The sequence below is a fragment of the Penicillium verhagenii genome (genome assembly GCF_028828195.1).
Source record: "Penicillium verhagenii strain IBT 33310 chromosome Unknown utg000006l_segment0_segment0, whole genome shotgun sequence".
Lineage (NCBI taxonomy): Eukaryota > Fungi > Ascomycota > Eurotiomycetes > Eurotiales > Aspergillaceae > Penicillium > Penicillium verhagenii.
The window spans coordinates 2527361-2554304 of record NW_026643170.1 but is presented as its reverse complement, the minus strand read 5'-3'; the positions used below and the strand labels follow the sequence as shown (position 1 = coordinate 2554304).

Genomic DNA, 26944 nt, shown 5'->3' with positions numbered 1-26944 from the left:
TTGAATCTGACCCGCGTAACAGCCTTGGCAGGGCGGGGTAAGAAACTACCAGTAGACAAAAAAACCCACGTATCGTGCTTACGCCCGAATCACATGTCACCACGCAGAGCCCAGCTGTATTGAGATCTGCAGCTTCCCTTCATCTTGCCTACTACTTTCGCACCTTGTAGAGCAAATATGCCAAGCGCAGACTTTACGTCTTCGACTACTGTTGTCAAACAGGTCCCCAGTGCAAGGAAGAACTTGGAAAGCTTACTTCCTGCACTATGGAATTTGCCGCAAGATAAATATGCCCCCGAACCCTCTGATGCTTTGTTGGATTATTACTATGGTCAGCTTGTTTTCATTGAGTGTTATCAACTTAAGCTGCATAAAAATGAAGAGCTCATAGATTTCACCGGCTTTATCAAAGCCAAGGTGAATTATACAAGGCCGGAACTCATTCAGGCCGTCGAGACGACCTACGTTCACTTGGGGCCTGCTATACGTGCCATTGAAGTTGCAGTCAAACTATGGCTCTTTCTCTCCATCGAGGACTGGGATGATAAGCAAACGCTAGAGCAATACATCCAGTCGATTTTCCGAAAGTCATCAGGGCCGTCCGAGGCGCCGTCTTTTTTGTTGACGTTTAATATCGACAACCTGAGGAAAGTTGGTGGATTCCAAATCAGTTGGACAGAACGTCTTGAGGATCATCTTTCATTGAGTTTGGAGGACGAACACAAGGAACTCAAGATCTTTCACCTATCTTCTTTCTTGGACCTCTATAGGCATAGCAATGATCGGTATGACCGCTGCCCCAGACAAGACACACTTCCAAGGTTCTATATGTCTGATGTTTTGACCTCTTTCCAGCCCCATCTTACCATCAGGTTTCCTGGAAGAGACCGCACGCACATTATCGCTGCTGATTCCTAGTTCCAACCTCAAATGCCAGCGCTGGATCCGCAAAGCCCATCGAAAATCAGTGATTGACCTAGAAATGGGCCAACTGCCTGCGACATCCCGTGACGTTGCAGATTTTACTTTCTGGGGCCGTCAGCTGTTAGAGCTTCGCAACGAATATGACCGAACAGAGCCAACGACTTTGCGGCAGTGGATACTCGATAAACGGAAGCCTAACCAGAGGTATACATTTTGGATTGCGGTGATAGCCTTGTTTTTGGGTTTATTGTTTGGGCTCATTCAATCGGTGACAGGAATAATACAGGCAATGCATTAGCTTTCCTGTTTCTTCATCAGATTTCATTGTGACATTCTGTGAACTCTTGTTTTTCCGAGGAGTTGTTTAAAGGAGAGGAAGCTACTAAGATCGAAACTAGTAATCGATGAAATCCAATCAAAAAGGTCATGTGATCTGGGGACCATGAGCTGACAAATCACCCAGATTTGGCGAATGGTAAACACAGGACGATCAAGATTTAGTGCGGCCTAGCAACGCGATAATGGTACACCGTAGTAGCTACCCCTCCATCATCAACAACACCTTCACAGACCGCTGACCATATATTTATTGAAACGCAAACTTTCCGTCCTCAGTCGCGTCCCTGACATGCTTTCCACTTTCAGGGTTAGAATCATAACATTGAACAGATCATGTCTCGCCTTCTTGATCTCCCACCGGAGATACGGACGCTCATCTTCGAATACGTCCTTCTTGCGCCCCTAACGCCCCCACCAGGACCATGGAGTGGCCGAGAAGATCGCATATCCCTGCAAGATGTACACTACCAATCCGAGAAAATTGGCCCGCAAAACGTGTTCTACAAGGCCGACGACAGTAGAGAAATACCTCACATCCGCTTACTACTCCTGAACCACCAGATCCACGACGAAACCATATCCATCATGCGCAGAAAATCCCGCATACCCTACCGCCTGGACGTGATGGCGATCGATGAATTCGAGCTCTGGCCCACCTGGCTTTTAGTGCCCGCTCTCCGGACCCACCTGGGCGAGGTGCGAATGAATCTCCGCATCTTCGGACACTGTCTAGATCGGAAGAAAGCCCACGCACACCGCACCGACACCGGCCCTTATATCCTGAAATGGTGTTTCTACGCTTTGTTGGAGCGTTTCTTAATCCATGGACCTCTTAGCCATCAGGTGAAGGCGAAAGCGGACAAAGAAAGTCGCAAATTCTTCATGGATACTCTGGTCATCGACGTCACGGCTCATCCGGATGAGACGTACCGGTTAGCTTCGCCGGAGTTAAGAAGTCAGGATCATTGGCGGTGGCTTTGCGAGCATTTAATGCGCCGCCCGCTTCAGCCTGGGCATGATCTTGCGGGCGTGATGCCCCGGCCGAAATGGGTGGCTTCGCATCTGTCTGGCGAGATAGACCGGCTGCTGCGTATGGAGTATCACGAGCTTTATTATGGTGGGGTTTTGTACGAGCATATTGGTGATATTCAGATCCTTGTTGAAGGTACTGTTTATCAGAGCTTTAACCTAGCAGAGCGCTTAGCACCCTTGACGTTTCAGTGTGATAGATCTGTGTTCAGTTGGAAAGATCGAAAAAAGTACTTCTGGACATGGAAAAAGATGGCCCTGATGAAGCGATCTGGTGCTGGTCTGCCTGTCATCTGGCCGGAAGATCCTGTCCTAGAAGACGACATTCGATCATAAAATGGGCGCATGCTCTAATCTGAGGAGAACCATTTGACAAAAGAATGGTGTGGGTGAGATGGCCCAAACATGTAGCAATAATGAATAATGCCAACTATGTAGCTGAAACTATCTGCCAAATATCCGTCCTAGTACGTATCATAACACCTGCGGCATTAAGCCTTGCCCCCCATCAAATAAGAGTCTTCTTATCATCCCCAGGGCTAGCAACCGTCTCTCCCCCCAACCTCCGAAGCACTAAATGAGCCTCTTGGAGTAACTCCCACCGACATCCCATCAAAGCATCCCTCATAGCACGGATCAAGCCAGCGATCTGCTTCGTCCCCCCAACATGACTCTTCGCCGCACCAGCCTGGTTCATCGCACGGGTCATTCGAATCATATATTCTTCTGCGCCAGGGATCATGTCGCCGTCCGATGCCGGGCCTGCCGTAACAAGGCCATACACCCAGAGCGTCAATACAGCAATATAGAGACACCACGGCCGTGGCGCAACGTTATCTTCGCGGGCTAAGTATCGCCGCCCGCTGAACATGGTCTCCTTGACCAATATGAGCGCGTACCGACAAGCACTGCGTGCGGAATCGGTGCATGCCCAGCGCCGTAAACGTACCAGGGCCTTGGCAGTTTTGCTGTTGGCGAGGGAAGTCGTGAATGCTGAACTTTGCTGTGGGAGATCAGGTGGTAAAAGCGGGTCTACGGCAACCGTGTGGATATCGAGCAAGCTCACATGCAACGTTATTTGGGCAACGCGGTGGAGCGGGCGAGCTGCTTCAAGACAGAGTGATGGTTGGAGAGAGAAAAGGGACGTGGACCAGGTATCTAATGCCGCGTCGATCGTGTCTGCCCAAGCGGGAATGCCATCGACGCTGCCACCCCCGCTGTTTTCCGACCCGCAGTGTTGAATGAGTTCCTGGACTCTTGTCGTCGCGCTTGATCTGCCCATTTCGATCCCAAGCGTCAAGCGTGTCCCGGCTTGAAGATGGGTTTGTAGGCTCATAAGTCCGTGCAGCAGCACGAAGCGTGCATATTCGCTGCAGTACGCTGGGACTACGTTCTCTCGAAGTAGAGACTTGAGTGTTGGCAGGAAGTGTGGTGCGCTTGGTTCGGGCTGGTTCATCCCCTGCCATGTCTCTGCCGAGGTACATTCCCATAATGATTCAAGGCAGGGGAGCGCAATCCGCATGTCGATGACGGAGAGAACGGGCGAGTGTCCGAATACGCAGGCGTGCTGGGCATCCATGACAAAGGCAAAGAATGCAGTTCGTCGCCACGATTCTCTGCTGATCCAGCGACGCCAGCTGGCTTCGGGGAGCTCGTTCAGGTCAGACGGCTGCGCTGTAGAGGCTGTGAGATAAATGCTTCCTCTTTTCATCATCTGAGGTGGGATCGTTAGCCTCGTTATATTTATATCATGGTGGGAAATGGAATGAGTGCAAACCAACAGTTATGATCGTGCCGTGGAAGATATGCGCCATCTCATAATTCTTTCGGGAAGATATCATTTTGCCGTAAGCTTGGACTAGAAGAAGGGCTTGAAGGCACCAGAGGGAGATTGGAGGCTCAAAGTGTCCGCTCTAGAAGTGAATACAAGATTAGTGATGTGATATATGCATTGGTATGAATGGGCAGCGTACATTGAGGATGATCAACCTCAAAGAGTGATGAATTTTCTGTCCCAGGTGGAAAAGCGTCTCATCCGTGCTCATCGCAGACCCCAAATTCAATATTGCAATGAGAAGTAGGGGCTGGCAGGCGATCACGGATAATGTCGGGTGGTGAACTATGGGGAAATGTGGATGATAGTGCTTGAGATAGAGATCCAGGAAGTTTTTCAAATTGTCGACCTCGAAAAAGGCAGATTGCAAAACGCTTATATCGAGCTGGCTAAGGGAATCGATGAGAATCGATCGGGCAAAGGTCCAATCAGTTTCATAGTCTATGTTAGTGTCCATGAGTGCATTCACATCTTCCATGTCTGCAGGAGGCACCGAATCACCTTGCCAGTCAGAGTCGTGTGGAGTGGGCATTTGAATGATATTAGACAGGTCAGGTTGGTACTGTTGTACGAAGGGATCAACAAGTTCGTCGGTCTCTTGGAATGGTTCAAAGAACCAATCCAACCCATCCGGGAAATTAGGGACCTGAGCATAACCTGCCCAGACAGAGTTCAGGTCACTGGCTTTATTTGGATGCGACATATTCTTTTCTGGAGGAACGCTGTCGTCGCGAAAATCATCTTTGACATTCTGTATTTGCAGTACTTGACCATGCGGAGCCTCGGTCAGTTGAGGCTTTAGCGCACCATCTTCTAGTGTAGAAGATAACGTGGATGATGAGGGATGGACAACTCCCCCTGAGCTTCGATAAAACATGCCTCTCTCATGGCGCAATTTATGCCTCCGATATAGATCCTGCCGCACAAACGACTTGGGACATAGATCACAGGAGAATATCTCGGCCGGTTGGTCTATCACAAAAAATAAGTGCCGTGATCGTCAAGTCAGATATTCCCGCCAAGCCCAGCTTGATCAGAGACTAAAATATTGCTTACGGTTCAGTCGGTGCCGTTGGAGGTGCTCCTGGCGAATGAATGTCCTCCCACACCCCGGTTCCTTGCAGCTGAAGGACCGCCGGCTTCGTGTCCGTGGAGTTGACATGTCCAGATCCTTGCAATTTTTTTATTGAAAACATGCAGTGACTTGGAAAGGTCTTTCTTCGGCTGAGATTAGACAGCATCCCGGCAATGGCTCGCACGATTGGGTAAAAGTAAATCGGCAGCTGCACCCGAAAGTTACGTGGAGTAGCAAGGGTTCCCCTCTTTTTACTCCCTTGTGGCGGCCGATACGGGCCACCCAATGGATAAGTGCCAATCTGGACGCCAAAGACTGTTAAGCGATGTCCATGCTTTGTTAGAGGAACGCCAAGAAACTATGCAGTATCTCATTGGCTGATACGATAAGATATTCCCACCAATGAAGGGACATTTTGAGATAAAGCTAGGAGTTGTTTGCTGAGGGGGGAAAGTGAAGCTTGTTTGTTACAACGCCTCGCTCTGATAATACCACAGCGGCGGTGGACAGCGCTCGAACAATTTGTAAGGCAGCGCGCGTTTTAAGGAGGGTTTTTCGTCTCGACGTCCGCACACGAGATTGTTTTTGTACTCTTAAGCCAAACATTTGGCGTGCTCTTAGAACTCCACTTAATCAATGGTCATGCTTGTATAGTTGACAGGCTGATGAAATTCGTTCTGTCTTTTTTTCATCATTTTGTTTCATTACGCGATCTGGCTCACATGCGTAGGAAACGCGCGTGTAATTCCTGTATTACAACGTATTGGCGTATTGGCGTATTGGCGTAACTTGGCCAAACGCGCATTCCAGTCATACACCGCATCCGCGGGCAATGTATTGATTATTTCAGCTTCCTTATCGTCAAATTTCTGTTTTGTTCACTTTTCCGTATCAAAAGCTCTATTTTGCACATTCGCGCAAAATAATCACTATAGATTTTAATCACACGTAAGAATCATGGAGGCAGATTCTGTGAACTTGCAATTCTTCTTGTGGAAACTTATACGTCACTGTATGTGTGATAGATTTCTGAATTGTAAACATTTAAATATATTAACCCCATGACTTGCCCACGGGCCGCGGTAAATACAGGTCTGCCCAAGCCCAACTTGGACGGTGAGGAGAAAAAACCAGCTCCGGATCCCTGAGAGTGGACATCACTATTCGTTCCTGACCATATCCCCCTTATCGCCCTCGACATAGACTGTTTCCTGCCCCTCGTGCGGGGGAGCATCTTTAATCGACAAAACGAACGGAATCGACCAGACCAGGGCTAGTGCGATAAACGCCCAATCAACAGCGAACTCGATATTGTAGTTCGTCTTTTGAGAATTGACCTTGGACGCAATCGCACTGCCCACTGCCTCCGCACACTTAAACGCCCCCACATAGCGCGCCGCCTGCTCCGGGGATTCGTGAGATAGATAACCGATCGTCCAGTAAACAAGTGTCTGCCAGATAGCATCAAAGCTGCCGTAGAAGAAGTACAGCAAAAACGGACCGGCGTATTTGCCTCCGGAAGTAATCAAATCCATCTCGTTGAGCGCGTAGTAATCGCTGTTGGGGGCTCGCTTGAGCTGAGCGGCCAAGCCACCACCCCACACCACCATGGAGATAACGGCATTGATTCCAAATCCCCACATGCCGCGCTGACGGCGGTTCATGTATGGATTGTCAAGAAACAGGCCGAATAGATAGCTGGAAACCATTTGGGCTAGCCAGTACATCGCACCGTTGAAACTGCGGGTGCGAAGGGTGAATAGCTTTGCGTTATAGGTGTTTTGCTGGTAGTTATAAGCGTCTAGATAATTTGTTAGAGTTTGGTGTTTTTGTTAAAGACAGGTCCGTGGTAAAGACAAGTAAAACTTACAATTGGCAGCCATCCAGAATGGTACGAGGGAAACCACTCTCCAGTCGCGGAGGACTTTCAGCAAGCCAATGAATTCATCCCGGACGCTGGGCTTCTTCGCAACGGAAGCACGAGAGTTATCTTCGCGAATAACATTGTAAGGCTTCAGTAAAGCGAGTGAAGATAGACAGCCAAAGGCCATAATGCAGATAAATGCAATGTAAGTGGAATCAGAGACTGTGCCGCTCTTAGAGTTGAAGTTCAACCCGAAAGAGATCATGGAGCCGAGGAATCCACCCAAGCTGAGGACCTCAAATTAGCATCTTGAGCAGTCCGAAAAATATCCTAGAACTTACTTGAAGATAATCCAGAAGACTCCGATCATTCTTCCCTGTTGCTGTGGCAAGGGGTATCCAGTCATTATAGAGCCCTGTGCAATCCAAAGCAGCGAGGCTCCCATTCCCAGGATACCGCTGGCCGCGATGACAAAAGCCTGGCTTGCAATGTGATTATATGCCAGCAAGGACCCAGCGTAGAGCACGTAGGGAAGTCCTCCAATGAAGATTGTCCATTTTGGGCCCAGAATATTGGTCACAATAGGAGCGATAAAGATGTTTCCAAAGGCGCTGACAGAGGCCAGGGCAATGTGGCCCTTGGCTGTCGTAGTGGTGTCTAGCTGACCACCACCTCCAATTCCAGAGAGCGCATTGTACATTCCAGGACAACTGCGTGAAAAAATTAGCATAGTCATCATTGGCGAATGATTGAAATAGGTCTCACCCAAAGGCAACCACACTGACGATCACGATCTGCCAGAATGGCGCATTGTACCGAGTGAAGCAAATCTTGGAGGAGAAAGAACTGCTTTCGCCCAGACCCTCGTCTTCGATGGCATCATCGCGAGTGTCACTTTTCTTGGAAACTTGAGTGTCCATCTCCAATAAGGTTTTGGGGTTAGGTAGTGAAGGAGGTGTTTGCGGTGGATGAAACGTCAATGCTTCCCGCTACCCCAATCTCTCTATATACTACAGTTTCTCCGCTTTCCCGGGGGGACGCTCAGACACCAATATCCCACGCAATTTACGGGATGTAGATAGGTTATCAGAGACCAGATACGACGAATCTTCTACCGCCGATAGAAGATATCACTTTCTTCAGATCATGTTCTCAGACTCTCCTCTGTGGGTTATGCGGGATGAAACAACCAGTGGTTAAAGTTCAGGTGTCGGGAATAAGGATGTCAAAATCGTAGATAATGAAAGGGGAATCCCCAGCTATGGCCAGATAATATCTACAAGGCAGTTCTTGTCATCATTACTTCAGTATTTTCGTGGAGCTTCGGCAACATGTTTCTCAGTAACGGCGTCGTAATGGCGTTTGCCTCAATCGCCGTCGCCACAATTGACTTCTCTGCCCTTCCCTCCCACCCACGGTTGATGTTTACCGATGAACGTGTCCAATCTGTGCTGTCATGGAATGACACAGATGTCTACTATCGGGGATTACTCAGTTCTCTCCAGACAACAGCAAACACTGCCATCGCGACACCGGTGTCGCTGACCTCATCAAGCTCCTGGTCCAGTACCATCCGAATGAACCTCGGTGCCGTAGCAGGCACATACAGATTGACAAATGATACTGCCTATTCGGATTGGGTCACAGATACAATCCTGACCATTGCCGCTCTGTCTGATTGGGATCCATCGGACTTCTTGAATACGGCAGATATAACAATGACGGTCTCTTTGGGGTACGACTGGGTCTATGATACTCTCACTGCGGCCCAGCGTGAGACTATTGAAGCCGCAATATCCGAGAAGGCTTTCGTGCCAGCTCTTAACTCCTCTATCAATTCATGGAGTGAGCATACCAACAACTGGGCACAGGTGACGAATGGCTGCTTGATTATTGGCACTCTAGCTATAGGAGACGTCAATACCACTCTTGCAGAGGAAATCGTCGACTTCTGTCTTCCTAAATTGAACGTATCTCTGCAGCAGTACGCTCCAGATGGTGGCTGGATCGAGGGCTATTCTTACGGAACATACGCCGGTATCTTCCTAGGTTTAACGATGGGATCTCTAGATAGCGCACTTGGAAACGATTTGGGAATCTCACAACTCCCAGGACTTGATAACCTGGGAGAATGGCTAACTTATGGATACGGACAAGCGGGAGGATTCAGCTGGGCTGACGGGGCGTGGACCTTCTCGAACGCAAACAGTCTATGGAGTGTCGGCTATTGGGCCACAAAGTTCAATCAAGCCGGATGGTTACAGGGAATGCTATCAAGATTCACAACTGCCGAAGCAGCGACATTCCAAGCATTCCTTTTCTACGATTCCACGCTGAACACTACCAATGTCCTCCCCGATATATCTCGCTACGCACAGTTCGAAAATGTTGCGGGAATGACCTACCGCACCTCATGGAGTAACTCCGATGGCTGGTTCTTTGGCTTCATGGGCGGATTTAACGGCCGGTCGCATGGTCACTTGGACGCCGGCTCCTTTGTAGTAGACTACAAGGGGTACCGATGGGCTGAGCTCCTCGGATCCGACAGCTACAGCCTCACGAACTACTTTGTTGGGCCGCAGCGTTGGACATATTACCGCTGTCGCTCAGAAGGTGCTAACACCCTCAGTATCTCGAATGAGGCCCAGGTTGCACTGCACTTTGCAAACCAGATTCCCTCGTCAAACAACTCTCTTCTTTGGGCTGGGAGCTTCGATTCATCCAGTCGCTTTGGCATAGCAAACCTTACCGACGCATATTCGAACGTCACAACCAGCGTCCTGCGTGGGGTCGCAATTCTGGACGATTCACAACTTATAGTCCGCGATGAGATCGTTGCTTCGAGCGCAGTCGATATTGCGGCGAGTTGGCATACCTCTGCGGTGGTCACGCTTGGCAGTGATAATCGCACGGCGACTTTAACCCAGGACGATATTTCCATGGAAATCACTTTATTACAGCCCTCGGGCGCGTATCTTCAACTTGTCAACACAGATCCCTGCGACGCGTATACCGGGTGTTCTGAGATGACCAATTCTGGAATATACAACGTGGCGGTTCGTTTACCATCCCTGACGACCGAAGCTACTATTGTCGTGGCACTGGCGGAGAGTGGCCAAAGTCTGAATAATTTTACTGTTCCTCTCGAGTCATGGATTTCTATGTGCACAGTGGACTGCTGGACAGGAAGCAATGTCGAGGATCCCTATTGGCTTCTCAATTCCGAGATATATTATTGACTGGTGTTAAAGGATTGGCAATTGCCGCTCTATCATCTTCAATGGATGAATTTCATGCCTCACAAGAGGCCTCATTGCAAAGAAACCCACTGTCGAGTCTGAGCCGACTCATACAAGGCCTTGTAAAGCTTGAGTAACTTAAGTACCACCACCTCATCGCAATATTCCCCATCCGTAGCCCCCTCGCTCCCAACTCTCTGGAAAAAGCAATCCATCTGCTTCTCAAACGCAGCAGCCAAATTTACCTCCTTCTCCGAAAACAGCTCATTTCTGCCTATCTCCCAGTCTCCCTTTTTCTCCTTCAACAACAAACAGCTTCCCGGCCCATCAACATTCAGCCGCAACGAACCCTCAACACCATAAACCTCCACGCTCCAATCCTTCAAATACCTGCACCCCTCCCACGCCGAAAAGTCCAAATGCACATTAAAACCCTCATACTCCAGAATCGCCGACGCCAAATCCTCATGAACCAGCGTCCCAATCGCATGCAACGGATTCAACTCCCGCTCCTCAAAAACACCCGGCACCCACGAGAACCCCCGATGAGGAGCCTGCGCCGGCAATTTCCGAATCGAACTAACAACCTGCACCGGCAGTCCAAAAAGATCCACCGCAATCTCCACCACATGGCCTCCAAGACTATAGAAGAACCCGCCGATGTTCCGTGGATCAGATTGCCAAGGCTCTGCCCCCGCGCCCCCTGGACAACCGCCGTGGAACCGCGCGCCCGTGATGTAGCCAAGCAGAGCTTCGCGCAGAACTTTTCGCGCAAATTCCACGGTTTCCAGGTAGTGCAGCTCCCAGCCGACTTCGAACACGACGCTGCCTCCGCGCTGGCGGATGTCGGCTTCTAGTTGGTAGAATTCTGCGGGCTGTGCGACTCCGGGCTTCTCGACGAATATGCCCTTTGCTCCGCTGTTCAGGGCCATTCGAATGTATGCGGCGTTTTCGTGATCGCGGCCGTGGATGATTGCGGCGTCGTATGGTAGAGATAACAGGGTGGAGGCATTTGTGAAGCGTGGGCACCCTGCGTGTTCTTGCATGCGCTGTGCGACTTCCTCGTCGCTTTCGTAGTAACCGAGTAGTGTTATGGTGGGGGATTGTTGCAGATATTTATATCGGTGGAAAATGTGTGGATGGTTGGTACCTAGCATGATCACTCTAGCTGTCGCCATGATGTTTGAGAAGGGTGTATGGTACTAATTAGCAAGATAAGAGGAGAATGCGTTGAATTGATGGTTTACAAGCTCATTTACACATATGCGAGTGTTGGGGCTGGACCCTTTATTAATACCTGCAATGGCGGGCGCGCCGGGCGCCCCCGCCCCCCCACGTAAATGACCCCCAGCGGGTTCCAATCGAGACATGATGGATTTCAAGTCAAACACCTGGGCAGTAGTGGGTAGTGTGATCCACAGTAGATTATTGCATAAATTCATGAACAAAATTATCTCTGTGATATTGATGGAAACTGTCTCTATTTTCAATTCCTATAGTTGGCCATACTATCAAAATCCTACTAGGTAGGGTAAGACAAAACTTTAGAATAACCTCCATCAACCAAATATGTCTACACCAGGTCAGCATTGAACGATCCCAGAATACCCATACATTTGAATGTTGAAAATACATACCCCTCCTGTTGTAAATCCACTTTCCAAAACGCCCAAAAATTCCACCCACCTATTCCTCCCAGTAAACTCAAGATCAGCAAACATTCAAACCCACTTCAAGTCGGAACCACACTTTATCATGTGAGAAGCAAAAACATACCGCGCAATATCCTCCCCCCTCCCAATCCTGCCAACAGGATGTGCCTCGCTCATCGCATCACTTTTACCCGCCCCCCAAGCCGGCGCATACTCGCTCTGGAAATCCCGGCTCAAATCACCCCGAATCGTCTCCACATCCGGCAGCAAATCCCCGTTTCGCTCGCACCGTACATCCACCATCCCCGGACTGACCACATGCACGCGGATTTTTGGCCCCAGACTTACCGACATGGCCATGCTCAGACCCTCGATTCCAGCCTTCGAAGCCGCATACGCCTCGCCGTGCTTGCTCTGTTGTGTGGCCCGGCAGCTGGACATGTTGATGATTACACCGCCGCCGGGTGATTTCTCGAGGTGAGAGATGGCTGCCTGGGAAACGCGGTATGTGCCGACTAGATTCACGGAGAGGATTCGCTCGAAATCGGATGTAGGCACTTGGTCCATTCTGGTCCCGGCGCGCATGTATTGGCTCTAGAAGGAATTCAGCTTTGCGCGCGAAGAAGGTGTAGCATTGCGAATGCTGTGCGTACGTACGTTGATTCCTGCATCTGTATCGAGAAGGTGAAATGTTAGCTGGAGATCTGGCCGAGGCACGTTGGCAGTTCGCAAAGAGTACAGGAGGAAAGCGAAAGTCGTACTATTTACAAGGACATCAATGCCTCCAAACCCTTCAGCACAACTTGCAATTGCCTTGGTAACTTGCTCCCCATCGCTGACGTCCATCGCGGACCAGCGGAAATTTTCATGCTTGTCGCTGGGCAGAACGGATGGTAGATGTGCGGTGCAAGTGTCTTCCAAGAAAGCTTGATTGTAATCTGTTAAGAACACGCGGTATCCTTTCAGCAGAAGTTCGCGAGCCAGGACACGTCCAATGCCGCTCCCAGCGCCCGTGATGAAGAAGACTTTGGACATGACGATGAACTGCTGGTGTTTTTCCGAAACCGAAGAGACTTATTTTGGTGAATCAGTGTTCATCACAAAGTCGACTTTGGCAGCAGGTTCGTTTGGCCATGGCGCTATCACAGACTTGATTCCCCGCTCTCTTGGGGGAACTGATAAGCTGCGATTAGCCGACATGCGTGGGTGGGGTTGATTGTAATGCGGGGAATTACCATGGACGGCTTTCTTATCCATGAAGGTGCCTGGTACGTGGGATGCGTGGGATATGCGGGATATGCGGGGATGAAGAAAGCGTGCGATTTTACTCTTCGCCAAAGGGCAGGCCAAGAGTTAACAAACAGGATATAACCTAAAGACCATAAAAACATTAAATATGAACAAAAATTCTGAGTTTGAACTTTCCCAAATAGAAACATAAACCAAAATGCCCGAACCACTTGAATCAATCGACGGCGGCGCGCCCTGGTACCATTGTTCCGAACAAATGGTCCTGGGCGAAGGCCCAATCTACCGAGCAAGCGACTCAACCCTCCACTGGGTAGATTGTCTATCCGAGCCACCCAAGTTCTTCATTCTGAAAGTAGACCCTGAAACCGGCGACGCGATCGGAGAGGCCAAAGTTCTCGACTTGGAAGACAGCGTGACGGTCGCTTTCTTCCGCAAGGACCAACCTGGCAGTTACATCGCCGCGTACTACCAAGGCGTATGTTTCCTCGATGAGGCAACTGGCAAGTTTGAAGTCGTCAAGGAGATCATCCCCACCGATCAAAGGGAAGAGCTCCGTTTCAACGACGGCGGCATTGACGCTAAGGGCCGGTTCTGGCTGGCTGAGATCGATAAGCGGGCGATGGCTTTCGGGCCGAATCAGCTGCCGGCTAGTTATGGGACGCCGAGAGGTCGGCTGTGGAGGTATGATCCGGATGGAAGCTTGCATCTTATGATTCCGGATGGGATTGTTTGTGGGAATGGGCTTGCGTGGAGTCCTGATAATAAGACGAGTGAGTACTTGTCTGTTCTGTGGTGAAATGTGAGATGAAGTCGTTCTTGCTGACGAATGTAGTGTATTTCAACGATTCGGTCGCGATGATGGTCTTTGCGTTTGACTTCGACTTGGAGACGGGTGACATCTCGAATAAACGTCTTCTTGTTGATCGGCGTTCGTCGTATGGCGAGCCGGATGGGATGGTTGTCGAGTAAGTATCTTATTCGCTTAACTCAGCTGTGTAGCGGGATTTGCTGGCTAACAACTGACTTTTAGCACCGAGGGAAATTTGTGGATTGCTGTATTTGCGTCGCATCGTATCATGGTCTTCAGTCCAGAGGGTGAACACCTGAAAGATATTGTGGTAACAGCGAAGAATCCAGCCTGCACGACATGGGGAGGAAAGAATCACGATATCATCTTCATGGCGAGTGGAAAGGATCGGACTCCAAACCCAGATCCAAATGATGAGGGCGGGCATATGTTCAAGTATCATCCTCAGGGTGCTGTGGGATTTCCAAAATTTGAGTTCGCAGGATAGTGTTAAGTTTTATAAATGAGATGCAAATTGTTCAAAATCCCCAAATTCACCATATTGTGACTATGACAAGAGACAGCAGAATGAGGTCTAGTGCATCACTTCTGTAGAATTATAGCCTAAAGTCATCTTCTCAGTTTACAACAAAAGATTATAAATAAAGTAGTGTTGGAGCCTCCCTATTGTATTCACTTTCTGTCTTCTTCCAGATGTCTCCATTTCTCTTTTTCCCTCCTTTCCTTCAGCAACCTCTCATCATTTCTCTTCTCCTCCCTTTCACACTTCTCTCTCACTATTCAATTCTCAATCCATTTCTCATTTCTCAATTCTAATCTCTAAAGGTTACTCTCTTTTATCTCATATCTCCGAGTCCTTCATTATATCACCCCGATTGATATACATACTCACTTACGCCTTTCATTATAGAACAGCATATCATACCCTTTCATCCCTTACACTATGATCTTTAGTACCATGATACTATAAGCCAGGAACATGAGAAAGTTCATGGCTACAAAGGAGTTCTGGTGGGTCAGTACCAAGGAGGACACGAAGCGATATGTGGGCCACTTACGGCGGCCGATAACCGCTACCCTACTGCCATAACCCGATTTCAATTTCTAATTTCACTGCCCTATTTACCACCCGTATTGTATTTATCACATATATGAACATCTTAAGGGATTTGATCTGAATACAGGTCACTTTTAGAATAGACTTGGGAATAGACTTGAGAATAGATGTGAGAAGGGACTTGAGACGGGACTTGAGACGGGACTTCAGAAGGGATCTCAGAAGGGACCTCAGAAGGGACTTGAGAAGGGATTATATTTCAGTAATCAATCGCATAATATAATCTTGACCTCATCAGCCGCGAAAAGGTGACTTTGTACCTTCTAATCCTGCTAAGTATAGAATTGGAAGGCATGCTAAAATCCAGATGTCGTAAATATACTAGTAGACAAATGTGAGGTCCCCCCAACTTCATAAAATATAAATACATTCTGTTAGGAGAGGTGAACCATAGGACCCTCTGGTCAAATTTTCCGCTCCTGGGCATGCTCCAGCGCGTGTGGGTCTTGTGTCGATTTCTTGATAGGCTTAGGGTTGGTATTTAGTCCAGGAAGTGAGAGCTTCTCTCTTCCTTCCTTCCTTCTCCCCCTCTTTATCCCGCTTAGTAGTGATGAATAATACCACTACATTGATTCTTCTCCTCCTCCTCATTTCAATTCGTTTTCCCAGATCCTCACTGAGGATCCGACACATTCTGAACTCTTCATGTCATTTTCTAAATGACCAAAAATTTCCCAATGCCTTTACCTATCTTACCTCCTCTGCCTCTGCCTGCGGCCCCTACGGGGGGTACTTCGGTTGTCAACACAACCACTGACATCGGGCCCGGTTCAACATCCACATGGGTGGTTACGAAATCCCAGCCAGAATGGCTAGAAGGGCTGATAATCATGTTGATTGTGCTCGGGGTCGTTGTTCTTCTTGCGTTGGTCGCTGTGGGAGCCTATCTTGTGGCGAAGAAATGGGAATCTAAAGCGCTGCAGCGGTAAGCTTGCTTAGGATGAACCAGTTGCAGTATGAGAATACTAACCATGAGTTAATGTAGCAACCAAGACCCCATCCAGTGGGGAATAGAAGAGCAGTGGAGAAGAAAGCATGGACGATGGAACAGGAAGAGACTGTGGTCGAAATAGCTGTTGATGGGTCGTGGTAGGAAACCTGTTTGAAACTTAGAAGAAAGGGTTTCAGATTTATGCTAACCCGCTTACTGTCAAAGCCCTCGAGGACCCTGAGCCCTTACTCCCACTCCCTCTTCACTTCATCGGCGGGCAACTCCCACCAGAACAAGCACTGTCTTTGTCTCACCTTGCGAATGCTGCTGGAGCTGCTAAAGCTGGCGTCCGGTTTCTCGTTCCTCCTCCTGGCTATGAGATCAGGACCTCCGGTGCTGCCGGCAAGGCTTGATTGGTGGTCCGGCTGTTTCGACACGGCTTACAGAATTAAATCCGCCTACCTGCGGCGGCCGATAGCTCTCACCCCAACGACACATCCTAATTTAAACTTCTGACCGCACTGCCATCTTTCCCGCCCGATTGTATTTATCACATACATATAGGAATATCTTAAGGGATTTGATCCAAATACGGATCACTTTTGAATAGACTTGAGAATGAACTTGAGAATAGACTTGAGAGGGGACTTGATAATAGTTTATATGACTAGGATCTCTGCCTCTCTTTCCTCAAAACGAGTTGTTGTGACAATATACTTGGAGAAACATGAGAAGCGCTGTAATTGATACATAAATATAGCATTATAGGTATATTTTGAATAGAGTTCAAGGATTTCAAATAGAAGGAGTTGGAGGGATTCAACCTATAACGGAGTTTAAGGATTCAATCAATTGATATATAATGTAGGATTGACTGCATATAATGGAGTTCAAAAATAAATATGAATTTGGAATTAGGTTTAATTTACCTTCTGCCGGTCTGAACATTTGAAAGTTGAAATTCGGATGTGTCGTTGGGGTGAGGGCTATCGGCAGCCGCACGTCCTCTTCTGATTCAGGCCTGACGCCTGAATATCCTGAAATGTAGAGCGGCAAGGAGTCTTTTGCCAGATGACTAAAAGACAAGAAAAAAAAAACATACAACAGTCAGGATTCGCATGTGGTCACCCACCATACTACTAACTGACCGGCGTGTGGCTTAAGTACGGCTGAGCGGACGGGAAGCCCTGTTCTACACACCCTATGGTCGTATGTACTAGAACATCATTTAATGTGGACTATATTGACAAGAAATTAGGAAATCAATCCCAGATTCCAAATAACCTCTCAGTCATTATCGCACACGTAAGACTCTTTTTTTTTTTTGAAAAGCTGCCCATGTTACATTGCAAAGCGTACTAGCTCTAGCCTAATCTTATTCCTGCCAGAGATCCTTGCGCAGCGTATCACACATCAAAGTAATCGCCCTTTTCCCCTCCTTCAACACACCATCCATCGCGAGGAAAGGATGGGGCATTCCAGCCATGACCTGTATATCCACCGCTACACCAGCAGCGCGCAACTTGTCTCCATACTGCTCGCCCTCCGCGCGCAGCACATCCAGCTCAGCGACTAAAATCAACGCAGGTGGAAGCCGTGACCAGTCACCTTTGTAGAATAGGGGACTAGCTTCGGGGTGCGCCCAATCCTTCTCCTCGGGCAGGTAGTGCTTTCGGTACCAGAGCATCTTTTCCGCCGGCAGAGCCGCTGTATGCTCATACGACGCATATGTTCTGTTGCTGGCGACCATTGCCGTGTTATCGGTCACAGGGACAGAGAGTACCTGGGACTTGAAGTAGACGGGTGGAGATAGTTTGAGGGCTTTCTGCGAGACGATTGCCGCGAGATTTCCTCCAGCAGAGGACCCGCCTACGGCCATCCTGGACGTGTTGATGTTGAGTGAAGAAACACCATCGGAGACTAGCCATTGGAAGGCTTCCCAGCTATCATGGACCGCGGCTGGCCAGGGATGTTCGGGTGCGAGACTGTGTGTGGTTCAGTTAGAGTCGAGACAATTCTGCAAAGTGGGAAATGGTACGAACCGGTAGTCGACAGTCACGACGACACAGTTTGAGCGAACACATATATTGGTGCACACCGTGTTTTCGGTGTCGATCGTTCCAAGGACCCATCCGCCACCGTGGAAATATAACAACACCGGCCAACCTCCCTTTGGTATTCCTCCTGCAGGCGTAAAACAGCGTACCTTCACGTCGGGTCCGGGAGTTTCCTTGCGTTGAATGGAGATGTCCTCTGTGTTCCCCACAGTGAGCAATGAGCCACCCCCTGGGATAAGAGTGCCACTTGTGCGTGATGCTTTCACGGGCTGGTAGTGGACTTGCTGGTTGTTGATAATGTATTGATTGTAGAATGAGACATACTCGGGGCTTAATTTATCGCGGACGGACTCATGGATGGGATAAGGCGGTTGAGGGGCGCTGGCGACAGACATGATGGCTGATCACGTTGAATATTGGCAGCGTGTCTTGACTTCTTTATTTTGTTTTCCAAGATTGTTTTACTTTGTGTATAGACAATGGTCACTCCCCTGGTACTTATAGCTGATCAATGTGAACTTATCTCTTTATTATGAAGTTTCAATCATTCCATACTTACCCCCACATCTTGCGTGGGGGTGAAAAGTGATCAGCTTCCTGAGTGGGGCACGAGGGATGCGTGGGTAGAGTTGCATCCAAACCAGAAATTTGGTTTTTGAAGCTCAAAGATTTCTTGTCGGAGGTACTTAAGTACCTGCGAGTCAGACAGTTGAATGGAATTACAAGATAAAAATTCTCATCGAAAAAAGCCCATTCAATATGTCGGAAAAACGAGCCGTTCTTACCAAAGATGCACCCCCACCTTTGCCGGGCATTTACTCGCAAGCCATAGTTGCCAACGGTCTTGTCTTTTGCTCTGGCTCTGTACCCATGGACGCTACGACTGGCAAGATCATTGATGGCGATGTCAAAGCGCACACGGTATGTCCATTAAATTGTTCTCCACAGCGATTTTTCTTTTGTCCTTGAATTTCAAGCACTGACATCCTATGACTCCAGCATCAATGCATAAAGAACCTCACAAAGGTTCTGGAAGCTTCTGGATCCGACATCACCAAGGTGGTCAAAGTCAATGTTTTCTTGTCCAACATGGACGACTTCGCGGAAATGAACTCGGTCTATACCCTTTACTGGGGTGATATTAAACCTTGTCGAACGTACGTCATGAAACATCTTGCTCTGGGCCGGATTATTTACTAAAAGCCTACTTTTCTTAGATGTGTTGCGGTGAAGACACTACCGTTAAACACCGACGTGGAAATCGAATGTGTTGCTACTTTATAGCTGCGTTGAGGTATTGCTAGTGGGTACTGCTGCATCACCAAACATCGGGTCCATTATATATGGAGTTTAGAGGGCGCATGATAAAATTGACCATCCAATTTCACTCGACAAACCAACCCATTACTAGCCATAGAAAGATAAAAGTCTCACATATAAACCACCATTTCACATCACACGGTGGTTCCTCCGCAAGTGCCAGAGTAGCAATCGCTGTAGCCAAATACCCTCCATTCCAGGTGCATTGAAGTGCTCCGTCCACGCATAGTCCCCTGCCTGGTCGCAATCTACACAATTAACTAAAACATTCACAAACCACTCAATTCCACCCAACATGGATACCAGCTTGCACAGCACACCCGTTACAATGCTTCATTACATAAGCTGGAGACTACGCAGGGCCTCTTCCCCGCTTCTCTTCAGGTCGATCAGGGACCCCACTGATCTTGGTGATTTCCTAGGCGTTTCGGGTTGAAACAATGTTTTTAGATTGACGGCGAGATTCAATTTTAATCTCAGTTTCAACCTTCAGATGTTGAAAATTTTTTGTTAAACCCGAGGGTTTTATCTTAGGCTGCTCATATTGCAAAAATAAGAAATCGTGTATTAATCAATAAAAGAAAGAATTGAATAGCTATAATATACCACTGGAAAAAGCACAGTCAAAAATTAATGAAACAATGAAAATCACCTAAAAGGAGAAAGCAAAAAACATAAAAGAAACCAAGAGTAACATTTGATACATTTGAAGTCTTCGAACCACCCAACCCAAATTATTCTCAACTACCTGCTAGTTGGTGACTGGGTTCTGGACATCAGCGACGGGCTCAGCCATAGCGACAGTGGTCTGGGTAGGGATGGTCTCAGAAAACTTTTCGCCAGCAGGGCAGTAGATAATGTGTGGCGCCAGCAACGTCTCACAATCATCACCCTCGTCAGTCCGAGCCCAACTGCCCTCAACACGGATGGACTCAAGAACGTGCCAGTGCTTCTTGGCATGATCCTCTGCCTTGCGCACCTCGTCTTTGGCTGCCACGATTTTCAACTGCGCATCATGCAATTGCAGAAGGAGATTCTCATTCTCTTTCAAGGAACTTGCTAGCTTTTGGTTCAATCCCTCGCACGTTCCTTGCAGAGTCACTCTTCCAGCCTCTGCGACTCGGTACTTTTCCTCAGAGGCAAGCAGCTGCTCGCGGAGCGTCTTGATGAGCTCTTCATACTGCGCAGACTTGGTAACGAGACCCGCATTCTTTTCCTCGAGTTCCTGAAGTCTTAGCTTAGCGGCGTCCAGAGCCGCGATGGCCTCCTTTGTGGCAGTGCGCTGGGCCTCAAGTTGCGTGCTCAGGCTTCTATTTTCCTCATCTCGCTTTCGGTCTTCTTCTTCTTCGGCAATCACCCAAGCTTTGAAAACTTCCAGCAAGGCCGTGCGCGATGCCTCGTCTCCTTTGTGATGGTCAATGTGTCTTTGGATCGTCGCCTTTAGACTCTTGATGCTGTTCTCCAAACCCTCATTCTTGTGAATCAGGGCACAGATCTTAGCGACATCCTTATGGCTCTTCTTCTCCCAGATCGAGATCTGCTTGACATCGTCTTGGTGTTGCTTCTCAAGGAAGCTGTTACGAGCATTGAGCTGAGAATTCTCGCTTTGCAAGTGAGTTTTCGCGTCAACGAGGCGGTGATTTTCGGCCTTGAGTTTCGCAATCTGGGCGTGGAGATCGGATTTCTCTTTGTTGATACGGTCAATGGTGCTCCGTTGGAAAGTAGTTTGCTGTTGCACATCAATGTTAATGGGATAGATCACCAAATGCTCAAAAAAAATCTTACCTCTTTCTCCGCCATGGCTATCGAGCCCAGTCGCTCGACAAAGGCATCAGTCCAGGCAACCAATCCACTAAGCTCCTCGGGGAATGGCAAAGCGCTGATCACCTCGGGAAAGTCGGCTGGCTTTACATGCTTCACGCAGTTGAACTCGCGAATTTCGGTCTGGATTCTCATCTCTGTCTTGGACTTCACGTTCAAGACAGTCTGGCTGGTAACAATATCCTTTGACACCTTGCTAGTCTTAGAGACACCATTGCCGTTGGTGCCGTTGGTGCCGTTGGCAACAACGACAGCCTTGGCGTTGGCTATGGCACTGGTATTATCCGTTGCGCTGCTGGGAGAGTCAGCAAGACCCTTTCGCTTTCTGGTAACAGGGGAGGAAGCTGACATTGTGGAAGGAGCCATTGTGATGATTCTGTCCAATGGAAACTGAAGACCTTTGAAATGATTGTGATTGTCTTTGCTGTCTGGAAGAATTTCCGATGGGAAATGTGCCTCTTTATCTAGCCTTTCGGTGTTTGGGCCTCCTGTCTCGACAATAGTTGCTCGATTTGCAAGTATTCCAAATTTGGCTATCTCGCCTGAAATTGTCGTTAGTAGTTCGGCACGGGCCGCCCCACATGTCGGCTCCACTGAACTACTTAGGTTCTTCAAACTGGTTCCTGCAGATGTGGCCCATGTGGGGCAGCTGAAGACCACGATGGCGTCGGCTCCGAGCTCCCTCGCCTTAAATTTCCAGCCTAGATTTTCGCGCACACCTGGAATAGTCACCACTGATTGGTGCCCGCTCCGCCACCAATGCTCAAACATCGTGGATTTTGGCAGTGGTGAACTGGAGTTCTGTCTGCTAAACGTGAGACTCGGTGATGCCGGTCTTGTTGCTCTTATGTGGCGCTGAGTGAACTCAATACCCCTATATGTTGCATCGGGGAACGCATCCGGCGCGTACGATGAGCCATCACACGGGCTCGCCGGTAGGCGGCGGTAGCTGAGTTTTGTGATGATGTCTAAAGAAATGGATCGGTTCGCCTTGCTCCTTCCGAGCGTCGCAAACGAAAACGAAAACTTCAGCTCTCATGGAATTTTAGTGAGTGTGGTGGCATCTAACATGATGTGAGATTGGTTGTTTTTCTGGTTATCAACACCCCGAACGGCAGAATGCTGCTCATGTGCTGACCAGGGTAGTATGAGCGATGCCTTGTCACGCCATTCAGACATTACCGAGCACGAAAGTAGCATTAAAGAAACGAATTTTTGAGGTTTATTTCGCTTTTCTTGTCCAACTTTACTATCTTCCTGTCAATTCCCAAGGCAGTACTCCAAACGCGCATTCAAATATAGGGTCTTTTTTTGGTTCTCATCCTCTTCGTGACCATGAATTGCAGCATGCGCTAGCGAAAAAAAAAAATACCTGTGACAGCACTTGAGATAACAACTCTTCCACTTTAGTACTCTGATATATTGCAAGAACATGACGGCCAGATCAAAGATTGGCTGTTTTGTATCCAAGTCCATTCAAATTTTACAAAATTCAAGTTCACCGTGCGTATGTGTGACTCCTCATATGTGCTGGCCTATCCTTACAATCTGCAATTCGGCGCCCCTATTGGCAGCTGTAGAAGCCCTTGTTGACTAGAGGATTCACGGACAGGAGCGACATTACGGATATTGTCCGCCAAGGGAAACATATATCTCCCAACATCAACTTTCGTGGGCCACGAAGCGGCTTGGAATGCAGCGCTCGCTAGCTTGATGAGCATAATGTCGCTTCCCTTTGCGCCTAGGATAGTGCTTCCTATGGGCCTGTGCTCCAGTCTGCCCGAGATCCGTGATTGATAAGGCATTTGCCCAACTGTGGACGGAATTTGTTAGTGATTGAAATCTCCAGCGTCGCTTACATAACATTTGAATATTTTGGTAAAGAGAAGAAAATCTGAATTCAAAGTACTAACAGGGTAGCAAGAGCTGAGGAATCCCTAGAACGGGAGAGATGAACTTTTCGCCGATGGTATTGGCACTTGATGGACTCCTGGTTATTGTTAGCTCTCGCGCAATCATGTCGAATTTTAAGGAGTGGGAAACAACCCATTAGGCCTATCTCGATATTTTGGGTTGGCGGAGCCATATGGCATGATCATAATCGCATCAGACAGAGTATCTGGATCCCGGGCGAAGATATTGTCCACAAACCATGTCCGGAACACTTTCAATTCTTGGCGGTATGCGGCATACTCTTCCGCAGTAACTTCCTTGCCAATTCCCCTAATACACCAATTGTCAAAATCGTTCGCTCATCGAGGGCCGAAAGCTTACCATCTATAGCTCACAACTGGACCTTCGAAAGGGATTGTTCCAAATTTTGTTTTGTACTCGGATCGAAAGTCGTCAAATCCATGGTAGTAGTCATAGCACATAGACCAGAATGCACTCTATGTAGATGATTGTGAGCTCCAGCCTTCGCCAGGTATTCTTTCAGTGGCTTGCCATTCGCCTCCAATGGGGGACATGCTTCCCATCTGTCCGCGAGGCTAATCTCAACTCTCTTAGTGCCCAAGAAGCTCTCGAGGACCCCAACGAATTCCTCTACCATCGCCTGATGCTGAGGGTTGCTATGGGGGGAAAAGTCAAGCGGATAGATGATCTTCGTTGGGAATGAGGTCGAGCCATCGCTAAGATTCAGAGTACGAGAGGCAATATGATGAAGGTCCGATAGGCTGCGGCCGAACAATCCAACCACATCGAAATGGCTAAGGCTGCTCATTAGACAGAAAGTTTCCTCGAAATTTGTTGAGAGTGCTCACGGAGAATTGACAACAATATCATCCATAGAAGTGGATTCGGTAGACGGCCTGATAGAAAAGAGCCCATTACAGGTTGCAGGTGCTCGAATACTACCAGCAGCTGTGGTATTGAAGATCAGGACCTTAATTCAAATGGCAACTCTTCAGTTCAAGGGACTTACAGTCACCTCCGACAGAAGAATCCAACCACGAGTACCCTGCCAATGCTGCGGCTGCACCGGAAGAACTTCCAGACGGGCTTTGGTATTCATCGCCACGGGGGTTTACTGGGCAATGAAAGTCAATCCACTGATCTGTAGGCTCATCGGAGGAAGCAAATTGAGTCATCTTCGTCTTTCCAACAATTATGGCCCCCAGGTCAATCAGCTTCTGAGCATACGATGCGCTTTTCTCTTGCGCTGGGTATAGTGCTGTGTATGCACGACTCATCATAGTAGTCTTGGATCCTTTGAGATGGAATATATCTTTCAAGGACACCCGAACACCTGCAAGTGGGCGTTCTGACGAAGGGCGCGAATAGAGACGACTAGGCACTGGGACCTCTTTCCACATCCCATCATCACTGATAGAGCTGGTAGGATTGAATCTATTAACATTGTTAGGGTATGGACTCCTATCTTTGCACCACGATTCCATTTGAGGGTGCTAGTAACGAATCTTTCGGGTTGGAAGACATTGTCTGGCAAAACACCAAAAATGAATGCATCTAGATAATCGGGGTAAAGCCGCTAGGCTTGGTGAATGTTGGTGCCATGAAGAAAATAAGGGCCTGTTGGCAGATCAACCGCGGTGGATGTGTACACAACGGAGATATCCTGAGATACCAGACTGGATTTCCCAAATTCACGCTCATCAGTAGTGCCAGTTAGCACTATCGAATGACAGAAATGCTATACGTTTCTCGGACCAAGCCAACCCTCTGGGCATTGAGACCGCACACGCAGTATGGGGTTCTTCAAGAAAAACTTAAAAGGAGGATTCTACCAAACCCCTCCGATGATGATCCTCATCGTCGTGATCCTCCGCTCATTACAAAGATTCTGATCAAACATGACGCAAATCCTAACTTTCAACCCACCGATTCTGATCCGATAATATTTTTGGTATTTCGGTACAGGTCAATATCGTTACAGGCACTCTGCCTGAAGTACATCTTGGATAAAGACGTCGTGGATGAGGACGGATGGACGGTTCTCTACGCAACTACGGTCATGGACTGGCCCAGGTCCATCTCTTTGCTTTGTGCCTATGATGCCAATCCTCATATACCGAACCATTACGACCGGACTCCGTTAATGACTGCTGTCGTGCGAGGTAGCTGGAGGTGTGCTCTCGAACTACTCCGTGCAGGGTCTAGAAAAGATGTTAGCGATTGTTACGGACGGACTGGTGGGTAGTCAGTCACATGGGAAACATCCCCCAGAGCAGATCTCCCCCCGGTGGCTATATGCCGCCAGAGGGGGGGGGTCCCTCTGGGGTTGATGTTTGCCGTTTTTTTATAATCAACCAAGTTAATTTTTAATAATCGCTTCTTTTTTGAATCTAAATTCGACTATGTGGTGGGGAAAAATGAGAGTATCGCGGCGGGTCGATTTCTGGACTGATGCATGCGAAGCTATTCGCAACATTCCGGAGAAGTACATAGGGAAATCAATGCAGCCCGGGTTCGAACCCGGCTCTTTCCAAATGTTATTTTTTACCTCAACATTGTCTACCACTGGCAAATGCTAGGGATATAGCTCCGCGGACATCTCTACCTTGCATGTCCACCCTCCGATATCGATTGATCAATATCATCATCACCATGCTGGTCTCAAGCTATTCATCTTCTATGCCGACGCGGACTGATATGAAGATCCTCGTTTCAATATATTTATATGTGATCCACTCCGAGAGAAGTTCAAACCATAAAGAACAGCTTTTCAACCAACTACTCTCTCTCTCTCCCTCTCTCTACCAAACACAACAATCTTCTGCCCCGCGATCAATTCAATATTATCGATTTCGATCACTCAAGTCTCAATCTAACTTACTCCTCGTGATTCTCTTCTCTTACAACTTCCCCTCCCCAGTTCTCCTATCACTTTGACCCCAACTCTCACTTCTTACCACTTCAATCAATGATTACTCTTCATCCAGCCGCAACCCATTTTCCCCTCCTCATCTCATCTTGATCACTACTATCCTTAATTCCTCATCCTCCCAAGCCACCTCCCTATCTGCAACATGAACGCAACCACTTTCTCCAACCGGAGAAAACCGAGAACAACTTCGTTTCGATTTCAAGATCTTCCTATATCACCATACCAGTATGCTTTACGGTAAGTCCGCAGACAAGCCTCTAGCTCAAACAGCGAGTGAGGCTCATATTTAACAAAAACTGATTATGTTACGCTTTTTCACTCCCAGATTCTTACTTTGCTTATTTAAGCCCCCATCCGGAATCGGCCCAATACCTACTTTATATTTTCATATTGGAGGCCGTGGCAAGAGTGATGATATATTCTTGATTTTTATTATGGATGTTATGTGTGTGGGATGTACAGGAGGGGGGGGGGGGGGGGGATCTGCACTCTGGAGAACTCCGTTAGGGTTTTTTACGTTATAAATTTCTATCCGAGCTTGGGCCGATCGGGCCCAAAGGGCCAGTCTACTGCTCTTGCCCTCGATATGCTGGGTACTGGCAGTGAGTTCTTGTGGGCATGGTTGGTCGAGCTCATACCCACTTGAAGGACAACCACGATTAGGCAGGTACTTGATCGGCGCCCCTGAGGCTTAGCGACAAGTTCTAAGCTGTTGATTCTGGGTTGGCGCCGCATCGTCATTTCTTTTTTTAAATAATGATGAGCATTTTAGAAGCCATCCATATTGGGTAATTGGGATGTTATGACAGCGATGTAGATCTTCTGTCGTGAAGGGAT

At 48.3% G+C, this 26944-nt stretch overlaps 14 protein-coding genes across 14 annotated transcripts; 7 read left to right on the top strand and 7 right to left on the bottom strand.

The window, feature by feature from the left end:
• Positions 1-177: 177 nt before the first annotated feature.
• Positions 178-1222, top strand: N7466_006317 (uncharacterized protein; the record flags this gene model as incomplete). The annotated part of the gene is made up of 2 exons (XM_057165714.1): positions 178-785; positions 856-1222. The coding sequence occupies 2 exons, from the start codon at positions 178-180 to the stop codon at positions 1220-1222; spliced, it is 975 nt and encodes a 324-aa protein (XP_057021313.1).
• Positions 1223-1596: 374 nt separating this feature from the next.
• On the top strand, positions 1597-2628 carry N7466_006316 (uncharacterized protein; the record flags this gene model as incomplete). The annotated part of the gene is made up of 1 exon (XM_057165713.1): positions 1597-2628. One exon carries the CDS (start codon positions 1597-1599, stop codon positions 2626-2628), a length of 1032 nt encoding a protein of 343 aa, XP_057021312.1.
• Positions 2629-2800: 172 nt separating this feature from the next.
• On the bottom strand, positions 2801-4936 carry N7466_006315 (uncharacterized protein; the record flags this gene model as incomplete). Its single annotated transcript, XM_057165712.1, has 4 exons — positions 2801-4006; positions 4074-4205; positions 4266-4877; positions 4934-4936. The coding sequence occupies 4 exons, from the start codon at positions 4934-4936 to the stop codon at positions 2801-2803; spliced, it is 1953 nt and encodes a 650-aa protein (XP_057021311.1).
• Positions 4937-6361: 1425 nt separating this feature from the next.
• Positions 6362-7985, bottom strand: N7466_006314 (uncharacterized protein; the record flags this gene model as incomplete). The annotated part of the gene is made up of 4 exons (XM_057165711.1): positions 6362-7002; positions 7072-7352; positions 7407-7775; positions 7831-7985. 4 exons carry the CDS (start codon positions 7983-7985, stop codon positions 6362-6364), a joined length of 1446 nt encoding a protein of 481 aa, XP_057021310.1.
• Positions 7986-8396: 411 nt separating this feature from the next.
• Positions 8397-10304, top strand: N7466_006313 (uncharacterized protein; the record flags this gene model as incomplete). The annotated part of the gene is made up of 1 exon (XM_057165710.1): positions 8397-10304. One exon carries the CDS (start codon positions 8397-8399, stop codon positions 10302-10304), a length of 1908 nt encoding a protein of 635 aa, XP_057021309.1.
• A 71-nt stretch (positions 10305-10375) lies between these two features.
• On the bottom strand, positions 10376-11482 carry N7466_006312 (Gfo/Idh/MocA family protein; the record flags this gene model as incomplete). The annotated part of the gene is made up of 1 exon (XM_057165709.1): positions 10376-11482. One exon carries the CDS (start codon positions 11480-11482, stop codon positions 10376-10378), a length of 1107 nt encoding a protein of 368 aa, XP_057021308.1.
• Positions 11483-11826: 344 nt separating this feature from the next.
• N7466_006311 (SDR family NAD(P)-dependent oxidoreductase) lies at positions 11827-12991 on the bottom strand (the record flags this gene model as incomplete). Its single annotated transcript, XM_057165708.1, has 4 exons — positions 11827-11877; positions 11942-11990; positions 12081-12550; positions 12614-12991. The coding sequence occupies 4 exons, from the start codon at positions 12989-12991 to the stop codon at positions 11827-11829; spliced, it is 948 nt and encodes a 315-aa protein (XP_057021307.1).
• A 412-nt stretch (positions 12992-13403) lies between these two features.
• On the top strand, positions 13404-14502 carry N7466_006310 (SMP-30/gluconolactonase/LRE family protein; the record flags this gene model as incomplete). Its single annotated transcript, XM_057165707.1, has 3 exons — positions 13404-13977; positions 14040-14172; positions 14238-14502. 3 exons carry the CDS (start codon positions 13404-13406, stop codon positions 14500-14502), a joined length of 972 nt encoding a protein of 323 aa, XP_057021306.1.
• Positions 14503-15962: 1460 nt separating this feature from the next.
• Positions 15963-16476, top strand: N7466_006309 (uncharacterized protein; the record flags this gene model as incomplete). Its single annotated transcript, XM_057165706.1, has 3 exons — positions 15963-16057; positions 16147-16207; positions 16261-16476. The coding sequence occupies 3 exons, from the start codon at positions 15963-15965 to the stop codon at positions 16474-16476; spliced, it is 372 nt and encodes a 123-aa protein (XP_057021305.1).
• A 962-nt stretch (positions 16477-17438) lies between these two features.
• N7466_006308 (alpha/beta hydrolase) lies at positions 17439-18515 on the bottom strand (the record flags this gene model as incomplete). The annotated part of the gene is made up of 2 exons (XM_057165705.1): positions 17439-18048; positions 18106-18515. The coding sequence occupies 2 exons, from the start codon at positions 18513-18515 to the stop codon at positions 17439-17441; spliced, it is 1020 nt and encodes a 339-aa protein (XP_057021304.1).
• A 364-nt stretch (positions 18516-18879) lies between these two features.
• On the top strand, positions 18880-19404 carry N7466_006307 (putative L-PSP endoribonuclease family protein Brt1; the record flags this gene model as incomplete). Its single annotated transcript, XM_057165704.1, has 3 exons — positions 18880-19041; positions 19120-19277; positions 19338-19404. The coding sequence occupies 3 exons, from the start codon at positions 18880-18882 to the stop codon at positions 19402-19404; spliced, it is 387 nt and encodes a 128-aa protein (XP_057021303.1).
• A 787-nt stretch (positions 19405-20191) lies between these two features.
• On the bottom strand, positions 20192-22032 carry N7466_006306 (uncharacterized protein; the record flags this gene model as incomplete). Its single annotated transcript, XM_057165703.1, has 3 exons — positions 20192-21169; positions 21226-21803; positions 21864-22032. The coding sequence occupies 3 exons, from the start codon at positions 22030-22032 to the stop codon at positions 20192-20194; spliced, it is 1725 nt and encodes a 574-aa protein (XP_057021302.1).
• A 1256-nt stretch (positions 22033-23288) lies between these two features.
• N7466_006305 (uncharacterized protein) lies at positions 23289-24659 on the bottom strand (the record flags this gene model as incomplete). The annotated part of the gene is made up of 4 exons (XM_057165702.1): positions 23289-23484; positions 23550-23969; positions 24024-24123; positions 24185-24659. The coding sequence occupies 4 exons, from the start codon at positions 24657-24659 to the stop codon at positions 23289-23291; spliced, it is 1191 nt and encodes a 396-aa protein (XP_057021301.1).
• Positions 24660-26249: 1590 nt separating this feature from the next.
• N7466_006304 (uncharacterized protein) lies at positions 26250-26753 on the top strand (the record flags this gene model as incomplete). Its single annotated transcript, XM_057165701.1, has 2 exons — positions 26250-26344; positions 26645-26753. 2 exons carry the CDS (start codon positions 26250-26252, stop codon positions 26751-26753), a joined length of 204 nt encoding a protein of 67 aa, XP_057021300.1.
• Positions 26754-26944: the final 191 nt, after the last annotated feature.